At 49.9% G+C, this 24,301-nt stretch overlaps 2 protein-coding genes across 2 annotated transcripts in view; both read left to right on the top strand.

The window, feature by feature from the left end:
• Positions 1-7,742, top strand: part of LOC101993520 (actin-like) — a 107,194-nt gene extending 99,452 nt beyond the window's left edge. The window contains exons 8-10 of the mRNA XM_026781323.1: positions 6,655-6,733; positions 6,977-7,241; positions 7,631-7,742. Of these exons, the coding sequence (XP_026637124.1) occupies positions 6,655-6,733; positions 6,977-7,241; positions 7,631-7,742 (456 nt within the window). The remainder of the gene's footprint in view (positions 1-6,654; positions 6,734-6,976; positions 7,242-7,630) is intronic.
• Shank2 (SH3 and multiple ankyrin repeat domains 2) overlaps positions 6,981-24,301 on the top strand; it is a 445,228-nt gene continuing 427,907 nt past the window's right edge. The window contains exon 1 of the mRNA XM_005351593.3: positions 6,981-7,241. The gene's annotated coding sequence lies outside the window, so the exon portion shown is untranslated. The remainder of the gene's footprint in view (positions 7,242-24,301) is intronic.

Genomic DNA, 24,301 nt, shown 5'->3' on the forward strand with positions numbered 1-24,301 from the left:
GACAACCAGCATGAGCCTGCTGTCACGAGAGCCTCTGAGAAGTCTGGGGACAGAACTCAGGGAAGGAGGCCCAGCAGGAGCCAGCCCAGAAGAGAACACACTGATCCAAGCATGGAGCCACATGCTTAACATCCCAGCCATTGGGAGATGGAGGCAGGAGGACCAGGCATTTTATTTCATCCTTGGCTATGTCATGAGTCTGAGGCCAGCCTGGTCTACATGAGACATTATCTCAAAACCAGAACCAGAAAGGGAGAAACTTCTGAAGGAAGTAGGCCAGAGGTAGGTACCCTGACTTCTGAGATTCTATATCCCTCCAATTCAGCCTGGCCAGTGGGGGTGGGGCAGGCAGAGAGAGGTAGCATCCTATTTTATTAAAGCACCACAGAGCACCTACTGAAACCCTGGGTTAGCCCTTCTGCTCACTAAAGAAAGAGAAGCTAAGTGGCTTCTAACAGGTTCATTCCATTATCTGGCGTGCTCTGGGCTCCAAATTCTTCCCAGGAATGCCCAGCATGCTACAGGGATATTCCACCCACGTCCAGGCTGTCCCTGGTGGCCTTCCATCTTGTCACAAAAGCTGAACCATTTCCCTCTGACTTTTATAGCACCAGTTCCACCTAGAATGGATTTCTTTAGCTCTGATCCAGCTAAGGGCAAAGGAAGCAAGTGCTTGCAGAAGTGGGCAACCTGCCAGCTTCTCCATCTCGTGTCCAGGCAGACCCCATTCACGGCTTTACCAATCGATACATTAAAAAAAAAAAAAAAAGCCTCACATCTCCTTCAGAGAAGTAAATGCTTCTAATAAAACCACACACACAGAACAACGGGACCAGATATGGAGGAGAGTCTGGTGGCCCACCTGTGTGTGATTCCATGTACAGAATCCCCTGACACCTCGGGAGGGATGGTGATGGCAGGAGCTCTGAGACACCCCAACGCACAGGTTTTTGCATAAGTCCTCCTCAGACGTGTTGGAAAACGTAATCTAAATAAACATTGTGCAAAAAGCTGTTGCAGCACCTTGCTTAGGGACAGTGACAAAAGTTTGTGCACATTCAGCAATGGTCATTTTCCTCAAATGTTTAATAATATTAATTTAAAAAATTATTTCTACTTATGTGTTTGAGTATTTTGCCTATATATGTCTGTATGACCTGCTTGTAGTACCTGCAGAGGCCAGAAGATGGCGTCATATCTCCTGGAACTGGCGTTAGAGAGAGTTGTGTGCAGACATGGAGGTGTGGGGAATTGAACTCCAGGACCTCTGGAAGAGCAGCCAGTGTCCTTAACCACTGAGCCATCTCTCCAGCCCCAATATGTTTTTGTTGTTGATGTTTGTTTCTGAAGCTTGAACCTAGCTTCTCATGTCTGCAAGTTAAACTCTTACCCACTGAGGAAACCACCCAGGCCTTTTCTGGAATACTTTGATCCACAATGTTGTGGTATTGAGCGCTATATTCTTGTCGGGAGGTGTGCCACCTGCACCTCGGCTCTGAGTTTGACCCTGTGTTCCACCAGCCAGGATGTGTGTGGCTTGTCCCAGCCCACACAGGGTTCTTGAGTTTCATTCACTTGGAAGCCTGAACCCACCGTGCTCTGCCATTTAATCCACTCTGCTCTGCAAACACGAAGGGCAGCTGGTTACAGAGAGGATCACAAGTCAGAGGCTCAGAGGGGTTTACAGCCGAGGAGTGGGAGCAAACACACAGGAGGCCAGAGCCTGCTGGTTCTGCATGATGGGGCAAGACAGTCAGGAAGAGAGCTAGAAGCCTGCCTGCTGGGGGATTGGTGAGCCAGTGTGCAGAGAGGAGGAGGCAGGGACCTTCTAGGCTCTTGTGCTTAGAGTTTCATCAGAGGAGGATGAGCTGCCCTAGAGGGAGGCATGGGAGAGCATGCCTGAGGAGGCACAGCAACAGCAGCAGGAAGAGGAGGAAGAGGAGGAGGAGGAGGAACTACGAGACAAGCTGGGTCAAGGAAATCTAGTCCACAGGACCTGGGGATGTGGGAGTCAGAGCCAGGAGCAGGCCCGTCTGTGCTTTCCCTGTCACTAGTCTGGAGCACTAAGTGGGCACAGGGTCAGCTGTGTCCCCTTGTGGGAACCCCCGGAGGAACAGCAGAGTGGACAAGGAGTTGTTCCGCACATTCTGAGTTTGGAACCCCAGTGAGCTGATATCAGGTGACTTAAGCTAGAGCCACTTGGGAGGAGGAGGCTCAGTTAAGGAACTGCCTCCATTGGGTTGGCCAGTAAACTAGTCTGTGGGGCGTTTTCTTGAGCAATGATTGATGTGGGATGGCCCAGAACACTGTGGGCAGTACCACTCCTGGATAGGTGGTCTTGGGTTCTATAATAAAGCAGCCTGAACAAGCCATGAGGAGCAAGCCAGTAGCTGCATCCCTCCATGGTCTCTGCATCAGTTCTTGCCTTCAGGTTCCTGCCTTGAGTTCCTGCCTTGGCTTCTCTCTGTAAGCTGTAAAGATGAAATAAACCCTTTCCTTCCCAATCTGGTTTTGGCCGTCATGTTTATCACGGCAGCAGAAAGCTAACGAGGGCGCATGGTGTCATTTCAGGTTTCAGGGTTAAGGCATTAAGGCATCTGTAATTCACTTTGCTGTGAGAGTGGCTTAGAGATTTAGCTATATTTTTAAAAAGTTAACAGGTCTGAGTTACTATACGGTTTACTGGATAAGTCTTCTCTTATCGTTCAGGGGAAGTTAGGATGGACTAAGCTCTCTTACATTCCCCTCACTCCAGTCCTCCTCACTTTCTTTCCTGGCTCATTCTCTCCCTTCCTCCGTCCTCACTTCTTTCCTCCCCCTCTCCTTTGTTCTCTCCTCCCTGTCTCCTGCTTCCTCCCTTCATTTGCAAAGACCACGGTGAATAGAGAGAGAACCAAGTGTCAGGATTTATGGAGGAGCTGTGCAGATTCTAGGTGTAGGAGAGTCACAGTGTGGTCACTGGAGGGAGAGAGGTCCAAACAGTTGGGTACATCAGCTCTGCCACAAAGCCCTGCCCATATGTATGTGTCTCAGCCCTTTCTGTCCTTCCATACTTAATCTCAGGAATTATGTTTCCAGATATTGCACATGAGTAGACAAACTGTCCTAGACTTTCCAACATGATACCTCCCTGAATAGAGAAGTTGGCCTCTTTACTCACAACGATTGTGTTTCTTGATTAATTTTTCTTGTTTCATTGCATGAGCTGATATTTTATATTAATTCATTAATTTGTGTGTGTGTTTCCCTGTGCATGTGTACTACAGAGCAGAGCTTGCAGATGTCCAAGGACGATTTGTGGAAGTAAGTTCCCTCTTCTTACCATGTGGGTTAAAAGGATGGAACTCAGGCCCGCAGGCTTGGTGACAAGCACCTTTCCACGCTGAGACCTCTCTTTGGCCCTTGGCTGGTCTTTTTGAGGTCTTGTAGTGGTAGCAGCCTTGCACTTCTTGTTCCTGCATCAAATTCTACCAATAAAGCATTTAAATCTAAACATAAAGTGTGCTTGGGTGCAATTTAAACTGAATATTAAAGTGCCCTCAAATGGTACAGCTTGTGCTATAACAACTCGGTTTGACTAGACATATTTCTTAATTTGTTCGCTGATATGTAAACACACATCAGAATAAGCCAGGGTCACACTGGGTGGATTCCGTCTATGAAGCCCCATGACAGTCTGTCCATCCATCATTCATGGAAAGGGTTTACTTATTTGCTTGCCACGAAGGAAACAGTTGACAAGATACCCAATAAAACCTTCTTGTCTGGGTCTCTGATATCAGCAGGAAAACTTCAAAGATAGGTCTTCACCACTAGCTCATGCTGGCCTTGAACTCGTGATTGATTCTTCTGCTCCTACCTTCTGAGTACTGGGGTGTGTATCAGCCTATCTGGTTGACTCCTATAGTCTACAGGCTATGCCACGAACAGGAGGAGGCAGAAAGATGAGAGAGAGTATATAGGGGTGGAGAGATGACCCTGCGACTGGGCTAGAACCCAGCAGGCCCTCTGTCTAGCTGGCCTCCCCTCCTGCCTACTGTTCACGTATCCTCCAGGAAGACTCCTCAGACAGGACTTGCTCCAGAACAAGCTCAGCATCCTTCTACTGCTTAGTTTAGTTAATATGCTCTGGGCTCCTGTGTGCAGATAAAGTGCCAGGAAGTGTTCCAGAACAAACATGGGGAAATGAACCCATGAAAAGTGAGTGGAAGACACTAAGTGTCTGTGTGGATGGGGGGGGGTGCAGCTGCAGGGGAGGTGGGGGATTCTCAGCTAGAAGCTGAGAGAGGAATGTGTGGACATGAAGGAAGTGGAGCTTTTTCTACAGTGGAACGAGGTTTAGAACACTGCAGAAGTACAAGAGGTCTGGCAGGGACCCGGAGGGGAGAGGTGTGCTGCCTGAAGCTGCGTTTTCTGGGGCATGCCTGCCTTAGGTTCTTCACGCCACCTGCCTTGCCTGCACTAGCCCGTGTATCCCCTCCATCCTCAGTCTTCAGCATCTCTCCTGCTAGACAAGCGACTGGGGTCAGGTCATTCTCCCAAAGCAGCCTGGAGACATCCTGCCCTCACAGCCTGAAACCCCAACCCAGGGCTTCTTCAGGAGTTGTTGAGTGCCTGAGCATTGGGCTAATGTTAGTCACAATATGTTCATAATGGCTTTCCCAGGGCCAAAAAAGTGGTTCTGTCTGGAATCTCCACAGCATGACATCTTGGCTCCTAGTTCTCTGTTTGTATCCATTTCAGGGAAACCCTAACATGAGGGATGTGAGTACTGGGATGGACAGATGCCTGCTCCAGGGAGTGCAAGAAAAAACGACCCATTATCAGATGGGAGGCAGGGTCTCTTTCTGCAAGGTCACCCAGCCCTTCCTTCTGCATCATCACACGTGCAGCCAGTGTGCAGATCTAAACCAGGGGCTCTGAAACTCAGCATCACAAAGGTCGATGTCACCTTTCCCACACCGAAGGAAAATGAAACAAAAAGCAAGGCTCTGGGTGATGTGCACAGCTGTAGACCCACCAGAAATAAGAATTCCTGAAGAGAGCGGGGCAGTGGTTGCACACACCTTTAATCCCAGCACTTGGGAGGCAGAGGCAAAACCAAAAACCAACCAACCAAACATACAAAACCCATAAAAAAAACCTGAAGAGGCTCTGACTCTGGTGAGTGGCAGTTTAGGGATCTTTGAAAGCACACAGTAGGCTTAGAGACGGACAGGGTGAGGGTTGTGTGTGTCTGAGATCCTGCCTCAGGCTCCCTCTGGTGTTTCCCCATCCTAGATCTTTCCATGTGAGGAATTAGACTCAAGGATACGGCTTGAGCTCAGGACAAGGCTGCACTGGATACAGGGACACAAAGAAACTGGGGCATAGGCAGGATCCTGTCCTTAAAATGCCAAACTAAAGGCTCGAAGCAGCAAGCAGAGCAGGGTATGTATGTGGGGTAGGCAGTGGGGTGTGGGCTTGGGTGAGTCAGGGCACATACTGGGGCGATGGGCTGGCAGAAACTGGAATCCCGAGAGAAGCCTTTATTGAACATAACAATGGTGTTGGCACTTGAGCCTTCCGTGGGGACTGTAGAAAGTGCAAGGCTGACTTCTGCCCCTTTGCTTCCCTTACTGTCTGCAGCACAGGCTGCAGGAGTAAGGTTTGGGGACAGGCAGGCACTTGGGGGTGGAGTCTGGTAGAAGCAGGGTGTCTTGGCAAGCATCCTCTAGTCGGGTAATTGGGGCCAAGAGTCCATTTTTCATTTCTGTGACATGCACTCTCTGGGGTCAGGATTGAGGGAGTTAGGGAGAGGAGGAGCCATGGCCAGTTGCTTGCAAGGAACCCAGAGACTATCAGAGTAGTCTAAGGATTCCTCCCAAGAAATTAGGCTGTGATCCTGCCAGGCTTCTTTTCTTTCTGTCTGAGGGATTACTAGTGGACTCTTGCTTTCTTCATTCAACGAATACGTTATCAGCTCTTATGTCTAAGGAAGCAGAGGAGGGCTGGAATTTGCAGCTGGCAGCTCTTACTCCACCTGTGTCCTGAAATCGGTCCCAACACAACACAACTTTTTTTTTTTTTTAAACTCAAGTACTTAAAGACTTCTTTGAAATATGGGCCAGTTATCCAAGGAGGGGGAAAAACATATCCAGATCAAATATTTAATTTTGCTCTTGGTATGTTGAACTCACCTGTCCACGGTAATCTCTCAGGCATATCCTACAAGACTAACTTCATTGTGTCTCCATTCTTTCTGAGGAGGATGCCGATTGGGACCTGCCTAATGTTACAGTTCTGAATCACAGCCGAGGCCCGCAGGCTGCATCTCTGTCCTCACCCCGAACCTCTTGGAATTGTGGATTTCGAGACAATAAACTCCTTTTCCAAAACACTGAAAAACACAGACCCTTCTCCCCCAATAGCCTGCTAAGGCGTACGGTTTGTTCAGGGTGGAGCGCTGTCAGTAAATTATTACGGTTTTTGGAGATTATTAGCCATGGTTCCCCTAGCAGATTGGGCACGTTGCCATGGCGCGGAGCTGGTGGCCTGAGACTCCCTCTGGACTGAAGCAAAAGCCTGTCACTGCGGATAATAAAATCCCAGGGCGGGCGGCTCCAGAGAGTTTCACCTGTAGGATTCTGGCAGTTGTCTCTCCTTCCCTACCAGCTCCGCCCGGTCTCCTCCCCAGGGCGGAAGGTGGCCGAGCCCTGGTGGCCTGGGAGGCAGACGCAGGCGTGTTGCCCAGGTACAAAGTTTTCAAGTGCGCTGCTAACGTTTTCCGAGCTGTGGGCCTCGGTTTCTCAATCCTATTAACATGCTCCGGATGGAGCGGGTTGAGGTCGGGATAATCTTGCGGAAAGGGGTTGGGCTCTAGCAGCCAGAGAGACTTTCTGGTCTGGGAGGGGGTGGCGCGCGAGCCACGCAGCCTGGGGCGGGGCGCCCGGCGTCTCCCTGGGTTGCTACAACAGACCCCACACTCCGCGCCAAGGCGGCCGCCGCGAGACCGGGACAGGTGCGGCAGGGGCGGGTCGCCCTCGAGAGGTCCCCTCCCCCAGGCTGCCAGCGCCCGCGGTCGCATTTCGCCCCCGGAGCCCCAGGTTGCCCGTGGCGCAGGACGGGGCGGGGCTGCGATCTGCACCCCCAAAACCTCCTGCCCTGCTGGGCGCGGTGCCGCTTGGTCCTCCCGGGTCGAGTGGGGTTCGCTATCTCAATTCCTCCCCCGGGCTTGGGCCCGCCCCCGGAGCGGGAGCCAGGTGAGACTCACGGGCGGGGAAGAATAGTGGGTGGCCCTCGGGCACCTAACCGGCTCCTGAGGCATGTGTGTGCCTCTGCATTCCAGAATCAACGGCGACTGGGTCAGAGCGGCCCCGTACCCATAGAGGCTGAGGATGAGAGCTGGAAAAGAGGGATGCGCGCATGCAGGTGGGGCTTGCGTCTTTTAGGGGACACCCCTCCCCGAAAGACCCCTTCCCCTGGAAAGGGGCCAGTCACAAGAGCTTTTGAAGCGACCTGAGGGCAGAGCTCAGTAGTTCTTTGTCTTCTGAGCCTGTGAACTCTGCTTCTTCCAGCGCTTCTGATTCCTTCATCGGGTTAGCGCAGGTAGATGAGCCTCTGTTCCGTACCGGGATCTCCTGTCTTGTAGATCGCCTATTTCCCGGGGTCCTGGGCCATCAAAGCCCAGAAGAGGATCCGCCGCAGGGCCGCCAGGGGGCGCGCTGGGCGGGGACCTGCGCCCTGATCTCTCTGTCCCTTGAGACTTCCTGCGCGCGCTCTCTCTCAGACTCTGCCCAGTGCCGGCTTCGCGCACTATTGCCGCGGTAGCTGCTGGCTCCAGGAGGTCGGGGATCGCACGGAGCCCCCGCCGGGTGCCCGACCCCTACCCGCCACACTCCTAAGTAGGGGTGTGGGGACCCGGCGGGCGCAGGGGAGCGGCCCCCACCTCTATCCGCCGCTGCCCGTGAATTATGCAGGACGCTGGCACCGGTGTCAGAGTTGCTCAAGTTTCCCTGGCAACTTTCGTCCAGGCATCCCTCCTCCGGCGCAGCGGGCAGCTCCACCCGCGCGCCCGGGGCCCCAGGCTCCTTCCCCGGGCAGCCTGGCCGCGCAGTCCTGGGTACCCGGTTACTGTAGGTCTCTGGAAGACGCAGACCCAGACCACGCCCTCGCCCCCTGAACTGGGGCCTCTGAGGAAGCCAAGGTGCGACCCAGTGATATCACCTGGTAAACGTCGTCTTGGGTGAAGAGGGTACATGCAGGACCTGTGCGTGCAGGATTTCGTTGCCAGGATGCTGGGGTCGCGCCGGACCTGGCTTCCTGAGTCCAAGGGTGTGGGGCATCCGTTGGACCTCATCGCTGGGGTGTGTAGGGTGAGTCGCCCTTAACCTCTCTGACTGGTAGTAGAGGGCTAGGGTATCCCGTGAAACTTGTCTTCCTGGGGAGTACCAGGGTCGTCTTGAAAACTACAGTTGGGGCGCAGAGGGGCTGGCTTCCTTGGAACTCCTCACCGATTTGCAGAAAGTACAAGGGGTTGCAGCATGAAACATTCTAGTTGTTCAGCTCCAAGTGAGTGGGGTGCTGCAAGCTTCTGGGTTGGGGGGGGCGGTGGTGTGCCCAGTGGGCTAGAGACTAATTTTTGATGACTGTGCTTTTAAAGGGGACTTGTGTTGTTCTATCTGAGAAGATACTTTGGGCCCATGGGTTTGGGGGTCTCAGGGGCCTCCCCGATGGGTTATGGGTGGCATGCTTCAGAGGACATCTGAAAATAGTGGTTTCTGCGTGGAAATTCGAGGTAGTAAATTAGGTAGATGTGTGACCTCTTTTTCGATCTGAAGTTTGAACGTTAATGAGGTCAACCAGCTAATTAAGCTGAGCTCTGGCATGCAAAGACAATTTGGGAAGTTTGGGTTGGAGAATGGCTTGTGACCTCTAACTGGGATTGGATCCTGCACCTTGCTGACCTGACTAGGGGAGGTTCAGCAGGTGGGTCGACCTCAGCTGCAGGCTCAGCCTTGACACAGGTCCCACTTCAGGTCTGGCACCCTGCAGGCAGATAGTGTGTGGCATGTCCACAGGGGCCCTTGGAGGTGCCTTGATTGGAAACATTCCAACCACACGTAGGTGACACCAGGCTGAATCTGGTGGAGACTGGAACCTTCCGTTGCTGCAGTTGAAGTGAGCTGAGAAAGGTCTCGGACATTGATGGATTGGGGGAGAAGAGTGGAAGCCTGGAAAGGAGGGTGGGACCAGGGTCACCGTTGCTTAAAGTTGGTAAGAAGAATAAAGCTGGCTTCATATTGCCTGGAAGTCACAGCTCCCGGGGCGAAGTGTTTTCAAGGAAACGGAACCCATTGCTTGTACTAGGGATTTTTCCAAGAAGGAGGAACTAAGTGGCCAACTGGGCGTTTTTTTGGGGCCTCTGTGTCAGGATGTGCAGCTGAAGGTGGCTCCCAGGGATCCTGATCACAGTTCTTGGCAGATGGGGAATCTCTGCCTAGTATTGCAAGTGCCATTTAAGAAAGCCTTGTTTGTAGTTCAAGTCACTCATTCATTTATTTAACCCACTTCAAGGTTGCATGCATAGCTAAGATCTTGGGACGGCTACTTGGTCCAGGCCTGGGGACTGAGGTGCTGTCTAGAACACTGGGCCCTTGGGGTGGGGCACTGAGATGTGAGAGGCTTCAGCTAGACCCTGTGAAGGAGTTGGGGATAGCGTGGGGTTTTATTTTCCCTCGTGAGGAAGAAAGTGTGACGGAAGAGCATGCTGGGAGTTGTCCGATCTGTAAGAAATCAGCCCTAGAGATGGAGCCTTATAGGAAGCAGAGTCTATGACATAATGAGCTTTGTTTCTTAATACTTAAGAGTCCTAAATGGCAGGGTCCTAGGGCCTCTACAGGCTCCAGGGAGTAATGGGAGCTTGTCCAAATGGCTATGCGTGGGACGGAACTGCTGTGAGAGCCGAGGACCCCTGCAGAAGTCATGCATGGACTCCAAATGCTACAGGACTTGTAGCCTCAATGGTTCCTTATGGTGACAGGGAGGTCTGGCCATAGCAGCCTGTTCAAATATGCATTTTGACGTCATCAGGAGCCTCACCCATGGCTGTGACCCCCACGGGAGGTAATGTTGAGGAGGCTCATGCATGGTAATTTCGTGACCCTCTTGGTCAGGATAGAAGTGGGGACTTACATACAGGCCTGTCTTTCATCACCTGGGCGCTGGTATGTGGATATGGGAAGAATGTAAACAGATTGAGAGATGGGCTAGGAGCCTGGTATCCCCTCCCTCCTAAACTTGTGACCTTTGGGCTGGGCACAGAAGCTAACCAGCCCACCCGAAAGAGAAGTCTGCCATCTTCTGTGGGGCCGAGATGAGCTGGGCATATTTGGCCCTGTTTTTTCTGTATTTTATTAAAATATGCTGAACAGATCTTATCTAGGGGTCTGATGCTGCGTAGTATCAGCCCTGAAGTTGGATGAAGGTTGCTACTCTTGGGGCTTCTAGGCTGGTGGGGATACATGTGATTGGCTACATGTATAGGATGGTTCCATGCGACTGCTGGGTGCTATAGAGCACAGAGAGGCCCCTGATTGTCACCAAGGGGACAGAACAAACCACCTAGAAGAATGGGATGGGCAGGGCCTTTGCACAGCTGATGACCACCATACGCATGACCTCGACCCTGGGTGTATCGTGCACTCAGCAGCTGCAGAGCGGGCAGAATGAGCTAGCGTTCTGCACTCTGTCCATTCCTAGGCATCTTCATTATGCCTTTGCTGTTCTCATGTCCCAGAACTCCTAGGGGGGACAGGGGGTGGGCTGACTTCTGTTCCCCATTCCAGGCCAGTAGCCTGAGGCTCTGGAGTGGTGCCACTTGCCCCGGTTCCCACATGTAGTGAATGAGGAGCCTCAATTGTACCTTGGGTAGCCCCAGGGATCTCAGCCCACATTCTCACACCCTACCAGAGCTAAACACACATCACCCAGCGGGAAGTGCCACCAGAATGTGGCAGAAAATTAGTTGTCTTGTTCCTGCGGTGTGAAATGGAGTTAGTGGGCGAAAGCCGATGTTTCTGAGCAGACTACTTGATAGGATGTGCATTTTGTCATTGTTGAAAGCTGCTTCTTGGAGCCATTCGACATGGCTCACGGGGTCCACAGGGGCTCTGGTAGGAACATTGAGGTTGTCTGAGTAACAGGTTGACCCTGATGGGAGCCTTCCTCCTGATCAAGGGGATGTCCTAGTCTTAGCCAGAAAGGGGTGCGGCGTGTCCCTTCTGGTTCCCAGAGCCTACTCAGGGTCAGCAATAGGGTCTCTCTGATGCCTGGTCTTGAGGACAGGCCAGCTGCAGCATGCAACATTTCCTGAGAGATTAAGCTCTTAAAAGCCTTCAGGAGAAGTGAGGTCCATGGGTTGGAGCAGTAAGCAGAGAGCTCTCTGATTGGCTGCCAGATGTCTCCTCTAAGCAGAGGACTAACACAGAAGGATGCTGTCTAAAATTCTCAGCGCTTGGGTGTGCTTGCCTTGGCCCAGTCCCTGGGCTCAGTGGGGCTTTGGGGTTGACAGGCACAGACTCCCAGACTGGGTCTGTAGTTCCACATGATGAACTACAGGGGTGCTTGGTCTGTGGATTCCAGATGGGCTGCAGGGGTGCAGGAGGGCTCCTGTCCCCTTTCTGCTGCTGAGCACCATGGGATTTTGCCTATAGAAGTTCCACGAATCCACTTGGAGAAGCTTCAAGTTTTGAGTAGGGAAGATGGATGGAGCAAGTCCCGAGATGCTTAGCTTAGAAGCCTCCACCTGGGAGACCCTCCCTCTCCAGATGCATCCATTAGGGATATAATTTTTGCACACTTACAGTGGCCCTGCTGGGCTGGAGCCAGGTCCCTCTAAAAAGCATTTTTCCCCTTCTCTTCTTTCCTCTCTAAAAGCATCACTTTTAAACCTAGATATTGTGTCTACTCATTTCTGTACTGTTTTCTTTTCAGGCATTCCTACACCTGGCAAAGCTAGAGCAAATCGCATGGTAAACCTGTTAAAGCCTGCTCACATTTTGCTGTTAACCCCTGGTTAGACTTCTCACGTGCTTGTGAGTCTATCGAAATCCTCCTAGGTTTGCATGTTTTCATTGGATGCCGGTTTGTCTTTAGTGTTGTAGTTATTGATAATTGGGAATGATTGTTGGCTAACTCTTTTATAGCACTGGAGTAAATTACCATAGACCACCATGGCTCGATCCCCACTCTACTAAGACAAATGGATGAGATGGACGAGGTGTGTTTTTGTTTTTGTTTTGTTTTGTTTTGTTTTTTTGAGACAGGATTTCTCTGTGTATCTTTGGAGCCTGTCTTGGCACTCCATCTGTAGACCAGGCTGGCCTCGAACTCAGAGAGATCTGCCTGCCTTTGCCTCTTAAGTGCTGGGATTAAAGACATGCACCACCACGGCCCAGCTTCAAATGGATGAGTTTTATGGAGCTACTGGTGTTCCTTAAAAAGCTGGAAGGTGCTGGGGCTTTGCACTTAGGTCCTTGATGGCGCTGAGCAAGTGTTTCACTGATCCTAGCTCCTCCATCACTTGAGGATTCTAGGTAGGTGCCCTCTCACTGAGCCATGCCCCATCCCCTCACCTGGGATTCTAGGCTGGTGCTCTCCCACTGAGCTACACCCTCTTTTCATTGGGAGATTCTAGACTGGCACTCTCCCACTGAATCATGTCATTATCCCATTACTGGGGGATTCTAGGCAGGTGCTCTCCCATTGAACCATGCCTAAGCCCCTAACTGGGAATTATAGCAATCACTCTCCCATGGAGTCATGTCTCCAGCCCTGTTCCCTTTATTCTTTATGTGGCTGTTTCCTCCCAAGAATTTTCATCTAATGTAATATGTTTTATGCTCCCGGGTCTTTTATTAATTAACCTAGCAACTCCTCAGCAAGAAAAAAAGTATATAAATGGATGTTTTAAAGATTTCCTGTAACCTTAGTCACAGTCTGTGAAAGTCACTTGTAGATTGAGACAACAGGACCGTGTCTGCTGATCACGGCAGACCAGGTGCTGTTAAGATATGATGGGTATTTAGACATGGAGAGGAAGAGGAAACCACTGTGAGTGGCAGTGTGCTCTCCTGAGAAGGTTGTGGGCAGTGTGGTGTTTTGATGAGGAGTGTCACTGAATCAGCCCTTTGGTGTCCAGAGGTCCCTACCTGGGTATGATGCTTCCCCAATGGGCCAGGAATGTCTTTCATAGTGGAGCCCTTTGGGAAAGGGCTATGGGAAAGAGCTACCCCAATGGACTTTCTCTACATGAGCTATTTCTGGAAGGACTTTGTGTCCCCATAGACTAGAAGTCATTGTCTAAATTTCCAAGATTTTTAAAAAGTGCACAGGATGTGTATGTATGTGTGCACATGTGTGTGTGCGCACACATGTGTGAATATGTGTAGGGAGATCAGAAGTCATTATCAGGTGTCATCTTTGGTCTGTCATTGACCTGGAGCTCACCAAGAGAGCTAGACTGTCTGGTCACTGAGTCCCAGTGATCCTCCTGTCTGTGCCTCCCCAGTGCTAGGATTACACGCATGCTCCATGCATCTTAACATGACTTTTTGGGATCAAACGAAGGGTCTCATGCTTGCAAGTGCTTTACAGGCTGAGTGAGACGTCTCCCCAGCCCCCAAGTTGGCAAAATGCATTTTACCTGCATCAAGGTTTATCTGGGTAAGGTGATACCTGGATAAAGGCAGCCACAGAGTATCTAACTAATGAGCTTTGCACTTGCGTGACCTCTTGGCCTGGAGTTCACTATTACCTTGGGATTCGAAAGCATCCTGCTCCCAACTTTGCAGGTTGAGGAATAGCCTGAATTTTGGACACAGAACTTATGCTTGTACTGTCTAGCCTGAAAGTTGGCTTGTGAGTTTGGAGCCTTAGCTTTGCGGGGAGTCCAATCCCTGGTCACTTCTGTGGGGGGAGGGATGCCCTGAGAGGAGCACAGGGGGCTGCCCCCGTGGTTCCCCAGAGCACACACTACCTGGGTGCTCTCATTAGGAGCTCCCTGCCTCAATAACAGATGTCACTCCTCCCTTAGCTGTGGCAGGTTTCTCTGTGTGTCACCCCCAAACCTCAAGTCCCAGCAGTGACACCTGGCAAGCTATCAGGATCACCCCCCCCCCCCGTCTATCTACTGCACCTGGCATCAGGTCCCTGGAGATGAAGTGTCCCATTGCTGGGCATCCTGATTCCAGACTTCATCTCTCTCAAATGTCACTCAGCAATAAGAAGTCAGCAAACCCTTCTGGCCTGTTCTTCCTTCCAGCCAACCTGCCACCATCTTCATGAGATCAGCTATGCCAGCTTGTGAGCGTCCATCAGGATGGGGCTTGTGAACTGTTGACGTTCCTGCTTAGGAATGTCTTAGGGTTTCTATTGCTGTGAAGAGGCACCCTGACCACAGCAACACTTATAAAGGAAAATGTTTAATTGGGGCTGGCTCACAGTTCAGAGGTTCAGTCCATTATTGTCATGGCAGGAGACATGGCAGCATGCAGGCAGACATGGTGTTGGAGAGGTAGCTCAGAGTTCTACACCTGAATCAGAGACAGCAGGAAGAGAGAGTGACACTGGGCCTGGCATCATCTTCTGAAACCCTAGCTCATCCCCATTGACACACTTCTTCCAACAAAGCCACACCTACTCCAAAAAGGCCACACTTCTCAATAGTGCCGCTCATTATGAGCCCGTGGGGGCCATTTTCATTCAAGCCACGAGAGGGTGTGAGGGTCACTGGACCTTGCTTGAATCTGGTCACTCCTCCCAACCAGTTCTGCTCAGATTGCATGTGCCGTGGTGTCTCAGGGAGGAGCTAGAGTACGTAGGCTAGGAAAGGCTAGGGGAAAGAGGTCTTCATCTGCGCTTCTGTGGGGAAGTCACCATCCCTGCTGGGTGAAGGCTTTCCAGTGTGGCTACCTTGAGGTTCCCCATGCTCCCACCATTAATCCTTCTGCATGCCGTGTAAGCGAGCCCAGTAAGCTCACTGGTTCCTTGGGGTGAACTTGGGTGGCCTCGAACTTTAGTTTGTCATTAGGACCTTGAGAGGGTGGACATTCTTTATGTCTTCCCCTAAGGAAGGGATCTAAACAGCACTTGCCGTCAGAGGCTTTGGAGACCCAGCAGCTGGCCTGGGAGTGACGGGTTTCCCTGCAGGAGGCACAGACCTTATGCAACTCAGGTTGGCATTTCCAGGATGTTTGCTGAAGCTGGGTGCAGGAGGACATGGGGGTGAGTGGCCATGGGTACATAGTGAATTTTCTATTGAAACAAACACAGAGAGGGACATTCCTGAAGTCCTAGCAAGGCAGGGATTGCTGTTAATAATTCTCTACACACAAGGACAGAAGTCTCACGCCTGTTTCTGGAGCTCCTTGAGGGAAGAGGTGGTAACCCCGCCATTCCTGGAACTCAGGGACAGCCCATTGTCAAAGCAACAGAAAACACCTACCTCTTGTTTATTCTGAGTCTTTGGGGGTCCTGGTGGGGAATGTCTCAGCCTCCTGGCTCTATGGGTCATGCTGGGTGGCTGTGGGTTTTCTGCCTGGCCAGGGCTGTACCTTCCTCTTGTCTGCTCCGGTCCTTTTGAGATGACCTGCTTTGACAAGGTTTGGGGGATGTAGGAGAGACTGTAGGTGAAGGGGTTGAGATGTGTATGTCAAAGCACCAGGCCACTTAACCCTGATGCTGCAACACGTATAATGGCTTCCAGTCTGGCTTCAGTAATGGGGAGCTAACTTTCTGTGGCTGCAGCTTCATCCTTAACTCAGTTTGGGCAGGGGTGGCTGTGGCCCTGTATTAGTTACGTCTCTCGCTGCTGTGACAAACGCAGGACAGAAACAACTAAAGAAAGGAAGGGTTTGCTCTGGCTCCCAGTCTGAGGATGCTGTCCACCGTGGCCTGGAAGTCATGGTGGCAAGAGTGTGGGGCAGCTGGTCACATTGCATCCATAGCCAGGAAGCAGGCAGATGAACACTGGCGCTCATCTTTCTCGTTTTTTGTTCTCTGTGGGACCCGAGCCCACGGAATGGTGCTGCCCACACTCAGGGTGGGTCCTCCCATCTCCGTTAAGGAACTGAAACTCTCTCAGGCATGCTGCTAGGCGATTGTAGATCCCGTCAAGCTGAGAGACAACATTAGCCATCACGGGCCTGGTTTCACAGGGTGCTGCCCTCCCTCCACCTGCTCTTTAGGACAGCCAGGGTTATCTCAGGTCAAAAGAGTCCTCCCGGTTGTCTCCATCCATTTCTCTCTCTTTCTTGGACCTTCACAGTGGCCGTACTGGGAAAGTAGTCGTGATATTGTGTGGGGAGCTCTTGGTCGTTCAGTGCCGCATCATCCTCATCCCAGCCCTGAGAACACAGTTTCCATGACACCCTCCCTCTTCTGGGGGAAAGAGATAGAGGCAGAAAATACTGAGTCTGATTAAGGTCATATGGCTGGGATGGGACCAGGCAGTCACCCCCATCATGAGGAGCCTTCGTCACTACATTTCCTGGGAGAATGCTGGCTTGTTTTCCTGTTTCTGATTGGAGGGAAATGTTGTGATTCTCAAACGCGGGGCCAAGACACTTAGGGTCTCAGGGCTCCTGTGACCTCTTACACCAGGATTCAGGAACCCAGAGAGTGTTGTGTGTCCGTCTACTGGCAGTGCTGTCACAGGTGGGAAGAGGCCTGGGAGTGTGACCCAGGGATAGAGCACTTGCTTAGCACGGGCAAGGCCTGAGTTAAATTCCCACCACTGGATAAAGAGAGGGGGTTGTGGATGTGGGTTGGCGGTACAGTGCGGGCACAGCCCTGGATTCCATCCTTGGCCTCGTCAAAAAGTTAAAAAGGAAATTGTAAAAGAAAAGTTTAAATATGCATCCATAATTTTTAACATTAGTATTAAAGTTATTAGCTTTTAACATAAAAATTTCCCACAATACAGTAATTCTGAACAAGTAAAATCTACTTCTTTAAGTTTTTTTTTACATTTTATTTTAATTAATTAGGCGTGTGTGCGCATGTGTGTGTATGTGTGCATGCATGAATGAACACACATGGCGGTCAGAGGACAACCTGCTGGAGTTGGGGTTTGCATTTCACCATGTAGGTCCTGGGATCAAACTCAGGCTATTCTGCTTGGTGACAAGTTCCCTTTACACTCTGAGCCATCTTGTGGTCCCAACACAACTGTCATGGTTTTGCTGTCAACTTGACATATCTGTGAAGAAGCAACTTTGATCCAGGAATTGCTTCCATCAGATTGGCCTGTGTGCAAATCTGTAGGACATTTTTGATTAAAGATTGATGTGGGAGGGCTACACCCTCTGTGGGAGATGCCACCCCTGGGCACGTGATTCAGGGCTACTTAAAGCAAACCAGATGGCATTTAATCCCAGCACTTGGGAAGTGTGAGGCAATGTGGGTTTCTAAGTTTGAGTCCAGCCTGGTCTACAGAGAGAGTTCTTGGGTAGCCAGGGCTACAAAGAGAAACCCTATCTTGGAAAAACAAAACAAAAAGAGCAAGCAAGCTGAGCAAGTCAAGCAAGTCAGGAGGAACAAGCCTGTCAGCAGCATTCCCCACCAGCCTTGATTCAGTTCCTGCTTCCAGGCTCCTGCCTTGTTGAGTTCCTGCATTCACTTCCCTTCACAATGAACTGTGAGCTGTAAGCTAAATAAACCTCTTCGTCTCCAAGTTGCTTTCAATCAGTTTTTGTGTCACAGCTACAGGGGGCAAACTAGAACACCAAGTATTTTCCAAAATAAAAGCAATGCTTAGAAGAACATCAATCCAGACTGTTTCTGCAAAGCTTCTGTACTGCCTGACTGTGCAGACAGAGCTGGTCTCTTGTCTCTGCTGCTGAAACCTGCTGTCTCGGTCTCACTCATGCAGCCTCTGGCACAGTCCACTGTACATGGAGCATGAGACGATTATTAAATTAATTACATCTTAATATTATTGAGAACATGATTTGAAAGGGCCATGGGGAGCCTTTAGTGTTTCCTGGATCACACACTGAGAATCACGGGAGTGAGCTGCTCAGCCTCAAGAACAGGACCTAAATTCAAGAGTCAGGTTTGCCATGTGGGAGTTGTAACAGTAAATGCCTCTTTTCTTGCCATTTGAGATGTATTTGAAATTTGGTTTGAGGCTCTAGATGGTTACCAAGGGTCCTCATCTGGAGGAAAGGTTTCAGAATCTAGGATTGTAGAGGCAGGCAGGGCCACCTTCCAGGCTGTGGAATGGAGGAGGCTGGATAGTGCCTTTGAGGTCTAGAAGGTGCAAGCAGAACAGTTGACCAGTTTTCAAAGAGAGACAAGCTGGATGTCAAAAAATTTCCTCCACTGGCATGGAGGTGCTGACTAGGCAGAATTTACCCCTCTTTCCAGGTTCCAATGACAAACCAAAGTTCAGTTCCACCGAAGTTTACCCTGGGGACCAACGAACTTATTGCCCTTACTTACAGGAGCCCAGAGGACCTTAACACAGCCACATGGCAAGGTCTATAGGCAGCATGGATGGTGGCTTCTGAATGGCTACAGATGGCGACATAGATGGAGCCTCTTTCCTAGTCTTTCCAGTGCCTATCCTCTGGCCCTTTCCAGAAACCTTGAGGCCATGTGTAATTTAGGGCAGAGTTGCATACAACTGTCGGGAAGTGTGGCTGGATACTCGGGTGAGGATCCCACAAGCCTCCCTATCTCCTCCCTGATAGGGAATGCCAACAGTCACGTCCAGCCGTCATGACTTTTCTTGCCAAGACAGCTGAGCTCATGAGGATGACAGCTATTTGGTTTGGAGGACATTGATGTCCAGCAGTGGACAAGTGGGAACAGGATCTTAGCGAGATCTCTGCAGGTGTTGACTGACAGAAAGAGGATTGGTTGAAGAAGTTTTCCTGGAGCTGTGTGACATGGGCTGGAGCAGTGACAAGATGGGCAGGGATCAGGGACTCTGCCTTGTGAGACTCTCCAGGCAGGGGTACCGTTAGCGTGCACTGCCTGGAGTGGGGAAAGAACTAGAACGGGAAGGGAGTGGAGGGTGGGCCTGCCGTGCACCGTTGCTCAAACCTGGGTGTGGGTTAGGGGAGGAGGTGCCTGAATCCATCCACAGGTGGGGTTGGGTGGGGTGCGTGACTGTCTTCTCTTTTGAAAAGATTTTCGTTTTTACGTATATATGTGTGGGTATGTGAACCTGTGTCTATGTGGAGGTCAGAGGAGAGTGTCAGATCTCCTGGAGCTATAGTTATAGGTGGTTGTGAGCACCTGATGTGGATGCTGGGTACCAAACTTGGATCCTCTGCAAAAGCAAGCAGGCATTTGTAAGAGCTGAGCCATCTCTCCATCCCCATGATTTTCTCCTTTAGATTTATTTGCTGTATTTTATGTGATGAGCACTTGTCTGCATGTATGTATGTATGTATGTATGTATGTATGTATGTATGTATGTGTACCGTGTGTGCCTGGGGAGGGCATAAGAGGTCATCAGATCCCCTGGAACTAGAGTCATGGATGGTTGTGAGTCACCATGTGGGTGCTGGGAACTGAGTCTTGGTCTCTGGAAGGGTGGCAAGTGCTCTTAACTGCTGAGTTATCTCTCTGGTCATGGGACTTTTTTCTCAAAAGCGTAACCATATTGTAAATTCTGTGGCCACGTGCTTGTATATGACTGAGGCTTAAGTAAAATAGCTAACGACAGTTTATTTAAGCTGGTAAGATAAGTTGCATTCAACTCTTTAACTTCTCTCTGACGTGGTTTTCGACCATCTTGGCAGTTCATATCTCCTGCTGTGCACCCTTGAGTCATCTTTGGCCTCCTGAGGCTTGTCCTGCGGTTAGACAGGGCTTCCCTCCTCCACGGCAGCACGGCAGAGCCATTTCCCACCCGTGAGTTTCATTCTTGGTGTGGTGCTCTTGGCTTTTAGTTTCCCTTCAGCTCGGAGAGCTCCCTTAAGGAGTTCCCTAAAGAAAGGACAAGCCTTTCTTGTAGGTCAGAGGTAAAAAACTCCTAGAAACTTTTTCTTGTTGGGGAAAATCTTCGTCTCCTTTTCACCTGTGAAGGACAGTTTTGCTGGGTATAGCTGGTGAAAATCTGGTGAGTCCTATGAGCCTTCCTTGTCTATGAGGAGTTACTTTTATCTTTCCACCTTCAAAATTCCCTCCTTGTTTGATTCTGACCAAAGACCTTAAAAGAAACCATGGCCCAAACCAATCCAAAGAAACTAAAAAGAATGTGGAAGAAAATGCACCCAAAGAAACACCATGGAGGGCTGGAGAGATGGCTCAGAGGTTAAGAGCACTGCCTGCTCTTCCAAAGGTCTTGAGTTCAATTCCCAGCATCCACATGGTGGCTCACAACCATCTGTAATGGGATCTGGTGCCCTCTGCTGGCCTGCAGGCATACACACAGACAGAATATTGTACACATAATAAATAATAAATATTTTTTTTTTTTTAAAAAAGAAACCCATGGAGGCCCATGGCAGTCAAACTGAGTTTGTGTATTTTAGCATGACCGAAGGGAAATCGTTTCACAGGGACAAAGAAGCTAGGCAATTCCGTCAATAGGGCTGGAGACAGCAAAGTTGTTTTTGGATATCTGCCGGGGAATTGTCATTTGCAAGGACCTGCAGGACAAAGGCAGCATTGTGGAAGATAGTCCCTGGGAGGCTAGTGGAAGAGAGAACATCCCATGATGCTTGGGGCACGGGTGGAAGAGCTTCCTTATAGAGACTGACTGTGAGATGGACAGAAGGGAACCATAAAGGGAGTCCCTAGAGGCCTTGGCTCTGTAGCCTTCCACACCCTGCCTCTCCTGTTCTGAAGCCTGTTACCAAGAAAGGACAAAGAGCATCACTATTCTTTCCTGTAAGACGGGAGACCAGAAGTGCTTGCATGCTAAGATTAGTCTAGGGAAGACACAGGTAGGATTAGCTGTCTCAGAGGCTTCACCCAAGTGCTTGATGATGAGGCCCTGGTGAGAGTGTGGTTATAAACAACTAAGTCTGTGGCTCGTGGGTTTGTTTGAGACCTCCCTCACCTGGCTTTGGTCACCTAACTTTGTTCTTCTGCCGGGTCTGGGCGGAGCACATCCTGGACAGCTGTTATAAATGGGCGGGGGAAAATGGAAGGCTATCTTTGAGGAAAGGAGGAGAGGAATATGGGGGACAGACATGGAATATGGAAAAATATTGCAAGCTGATTGCTGTCACCCCATGTGAGGGAGGAACACAAAGTGAGGACCAGGGATGTCACAGGGCAGGTGCCTCCCTAGAGGAAGGGTAGTCCAGCTTAGTTGAATGTCCTCAGAAATCCAGGGTGGTCCTTGGGGATAACTGAGTACTGATAAGTTTAGAGTTGACATCATGGCTGAAGCCGGGACATTCCCTGTCTACACACTTCTTTGGATATTGGCCATGCGCACTGAGACAATGGGCACGGGTGGTAACAGGCATACTGCTGGAATGGGCATTTGTTGAATGAATAAGTTATTCACAATACACCAGAAATCCCATCGTTCACAGCTGCAGAAGACCGGTTCTGTGCCTGGCTCTGTATGCTGTGTCATTTGGCTGCCACCAGCCACTGGAACTTTCTGTGCTCTAACCGGAATCTTGGCAATGCAGTAACAGGGAACAGGGCACAGTGGGTGTGTGAGCCTCAAGGTCATGCCTTCCTAAGTCTGTGTGTAGTTTCTGTGGTAGATGAGGTTTGTCCCAGGTTGGATCCTGTGACGCTTGTTGCCAGGCCAGGCTCTTCTCACCCCTGTACTCCGTAATGGGAAGAATGCTCCAGCCAATTGCAGCAGCTGCAGGGAAGGCCCTGCACTGCCTGGGAGGCGTGTCCTGCACTTCCTCCTCCATCTAGGCTGCAGCCACTGAGCCATCTCTCCCTCTCCACGAGTTTAATTTTAAAATATGATGATAAATGTTGCTGTTTTCTTAATTTCACTATCAGAGATCTGATAAGGAGTGGGAGGGGCGGCTCAGTGGTTAAGAGCACTGGCTGCTCTTGCAGGGGACCCAGGATTGGTTCCTAGCACCTGTCTCGATTTATAGCCATTTGTAACTTCATTTTCAAGGCAGCTATCTCCCTCTTCTGGCCTCTGACGTCACTGCACACATGTGCTACAAAGACATACATACAGGCACACACCCAGACACATAAAGTAAAAATAAATAGATCTTAAAAAGAATGACAACTCTGGGGTTTGACGATAGAGGCCTTGCTTAATAAGCTCTAGGCCCCAGGTTCCACACTCACTGCCTTGGATATGCAAGTGATGTTTGGATATTTGGTGGTATCTTGAGCTGCCAAGCCTGTTTATTGGTTGTAATAGTTTTTGATGGATTCTTTAGGGTTGCTATGTACAGTATGATGTCTTCTTCTATAGATATTTTCTCTGCTCTTCCCCTCCTGCCTTCCTCCCACCTTTTCCCTCCCTTCTTTCCTTTCTTTCTCCTTCCCCCTCCCCCATTCCAGTGCCAGGCCTATAAGTCAGACAAGTTCTATGCCACTAAGCTTCATGCCAACCCTAGATAATTCTATTTTTCTTTCTAATCTTATTTACTTTTTATTTTTAGTCTGCAATATATACTACAGAAGCAGTTTTTACATTTTTTTATTTATTCTTTGAGAATGCCACATGTTTACAATGTGCTTTGATGATACTTTGGTATTCACCCCAACACTCCTCTCCAACTTCCTCCAGACACCTCACTCCTCTCCTTCCCCCACTCCACCTTCATGTCTTCTTCTTCTCGTTTTCCTTTTATCACCCATGGATAACCAGAGTTAGTGGTATCTGAATGCCCATGGTCATGAACCATCCTCTGAAGCATGATCAATCCACCCAGGGCCACATTCCTGAAAAAAAAAAAAACAACCAAAACCCTGATTTTCCTTTCCTCAGAAGCCAGACATTCTCAATAAATTTCTCATTTATGCTGGCAGGATGGAGGGTGGAGACTCCCAAGGCTCTTCATCACCCATGCTGGGATGCTGACGGGCTTGATTTTCTGCAGGCAACCACAGTTTCCAAGTTCAAGGATGCAATGGCCTTGAAATATCCTGAAAATATCATAGTTCCACTTTTTTCCTGATTTCTGGTTCTTATAGTCATATTGTCTCCTCTTCTGCAATGTTTCCTGAGCCTTAGTGACAGGGGATGTGATGTAGATGCCCCATTTGGGGTTGAGCACTCCAGACATTTATTGTCTGCACTTTGACAGATTAGGAGTCTCTGTATTGACTGCTATCCTCCGCAAGAAGCTTCTCTGATGGATCTAATCTATGAGTATAAAGGTAAATATTTAGAAGCAGTTTGATACTGTATATATTTAGCCACGTTCCCCCAACTCGGGTCCTATGATCTCCCCATCATGAATTCTAGGCCAGAATATCTGATGTATGTTTCCTCCTGTGGAGTGGATCCTAGATCCAAGCAGAAAGTGGTTGGGTCCTCCATAACATTCATGCCACTATTGCATTCACAGTGTATTTTGTTGTGACCGTCACCATCGTGGTCCACGAGGTTCACAGCTGGGCATGCTGTTGAGTACATTCTCTCTCAGAGCCTGCATAGCAGTTTTGGATGCTATGAAAGCTCTCCAGTGGGGAGGAAGCTTCTGTTTTGGTACCAGCTCACTTCCAAAGTATGTGGTGTCTTCAGCAATTGAAGCACAATTAATAAAAACTCAGAGACAAATATTGGGGTTCAACCTGAAGACCAGAAAAGAAAACCAGTCAGCCACTGATTTTTTACTTCAACCTCAGTCCAAAATGGTGACACTGCCTCCAGGAAACCCAGGAAACCTCAGAAAGAGACTGTGACTGAGAGCTGTCTCCACGAGCCCTATAGTCCTCTCTAGTTCTGGGATTAAGGGAGTGCACCACTACTGCCTGGTTTCTATTGCAAGCTAGTGTGGCTACTGGGATTAAAGGTGTGTGTCATTGCTGCCTGGTCTGTAAGGTTGATGAGTGTGACTTTTTTGCTTTTCTGATCTTCAGTCAAGCTTTATTTATTAAAATATCAATGAAATGCCACCACAAGCAATAGGGTCTTATCACTGGGTGCTGGTGGTAACCAAGAGCAATGGGCAGCAGCTTGTGTTGTTAGCAGAGGGAGTCTTGGAACACCTCTGACCAACAACTGGAAGAGAAGATAGTATCCCTTACCCAGTGCTGGGGGTTTTGACAACCTGTGGCTTCTGGGAGGAGGAAGGTAACTTCATTTAAAATATGTACTTTAGTACATGACAAACTCGGTTTAGTTCCCAGCACC

This window comes from Microtus ochrogaster, chromosome 8 (genome assembly GCF_000317375.1).
Source record: "Microtus ochrogaster isolate Prairie Vole_2 chromosome 8, MicOch1.0, whole genome shotgun sequence".
Lineage (NCBI taxonomy): Eukaryota > Metazoa > Chordata > Mammalia > Rodentia > Cricetidae > Microtus > Microtus ochrogaster.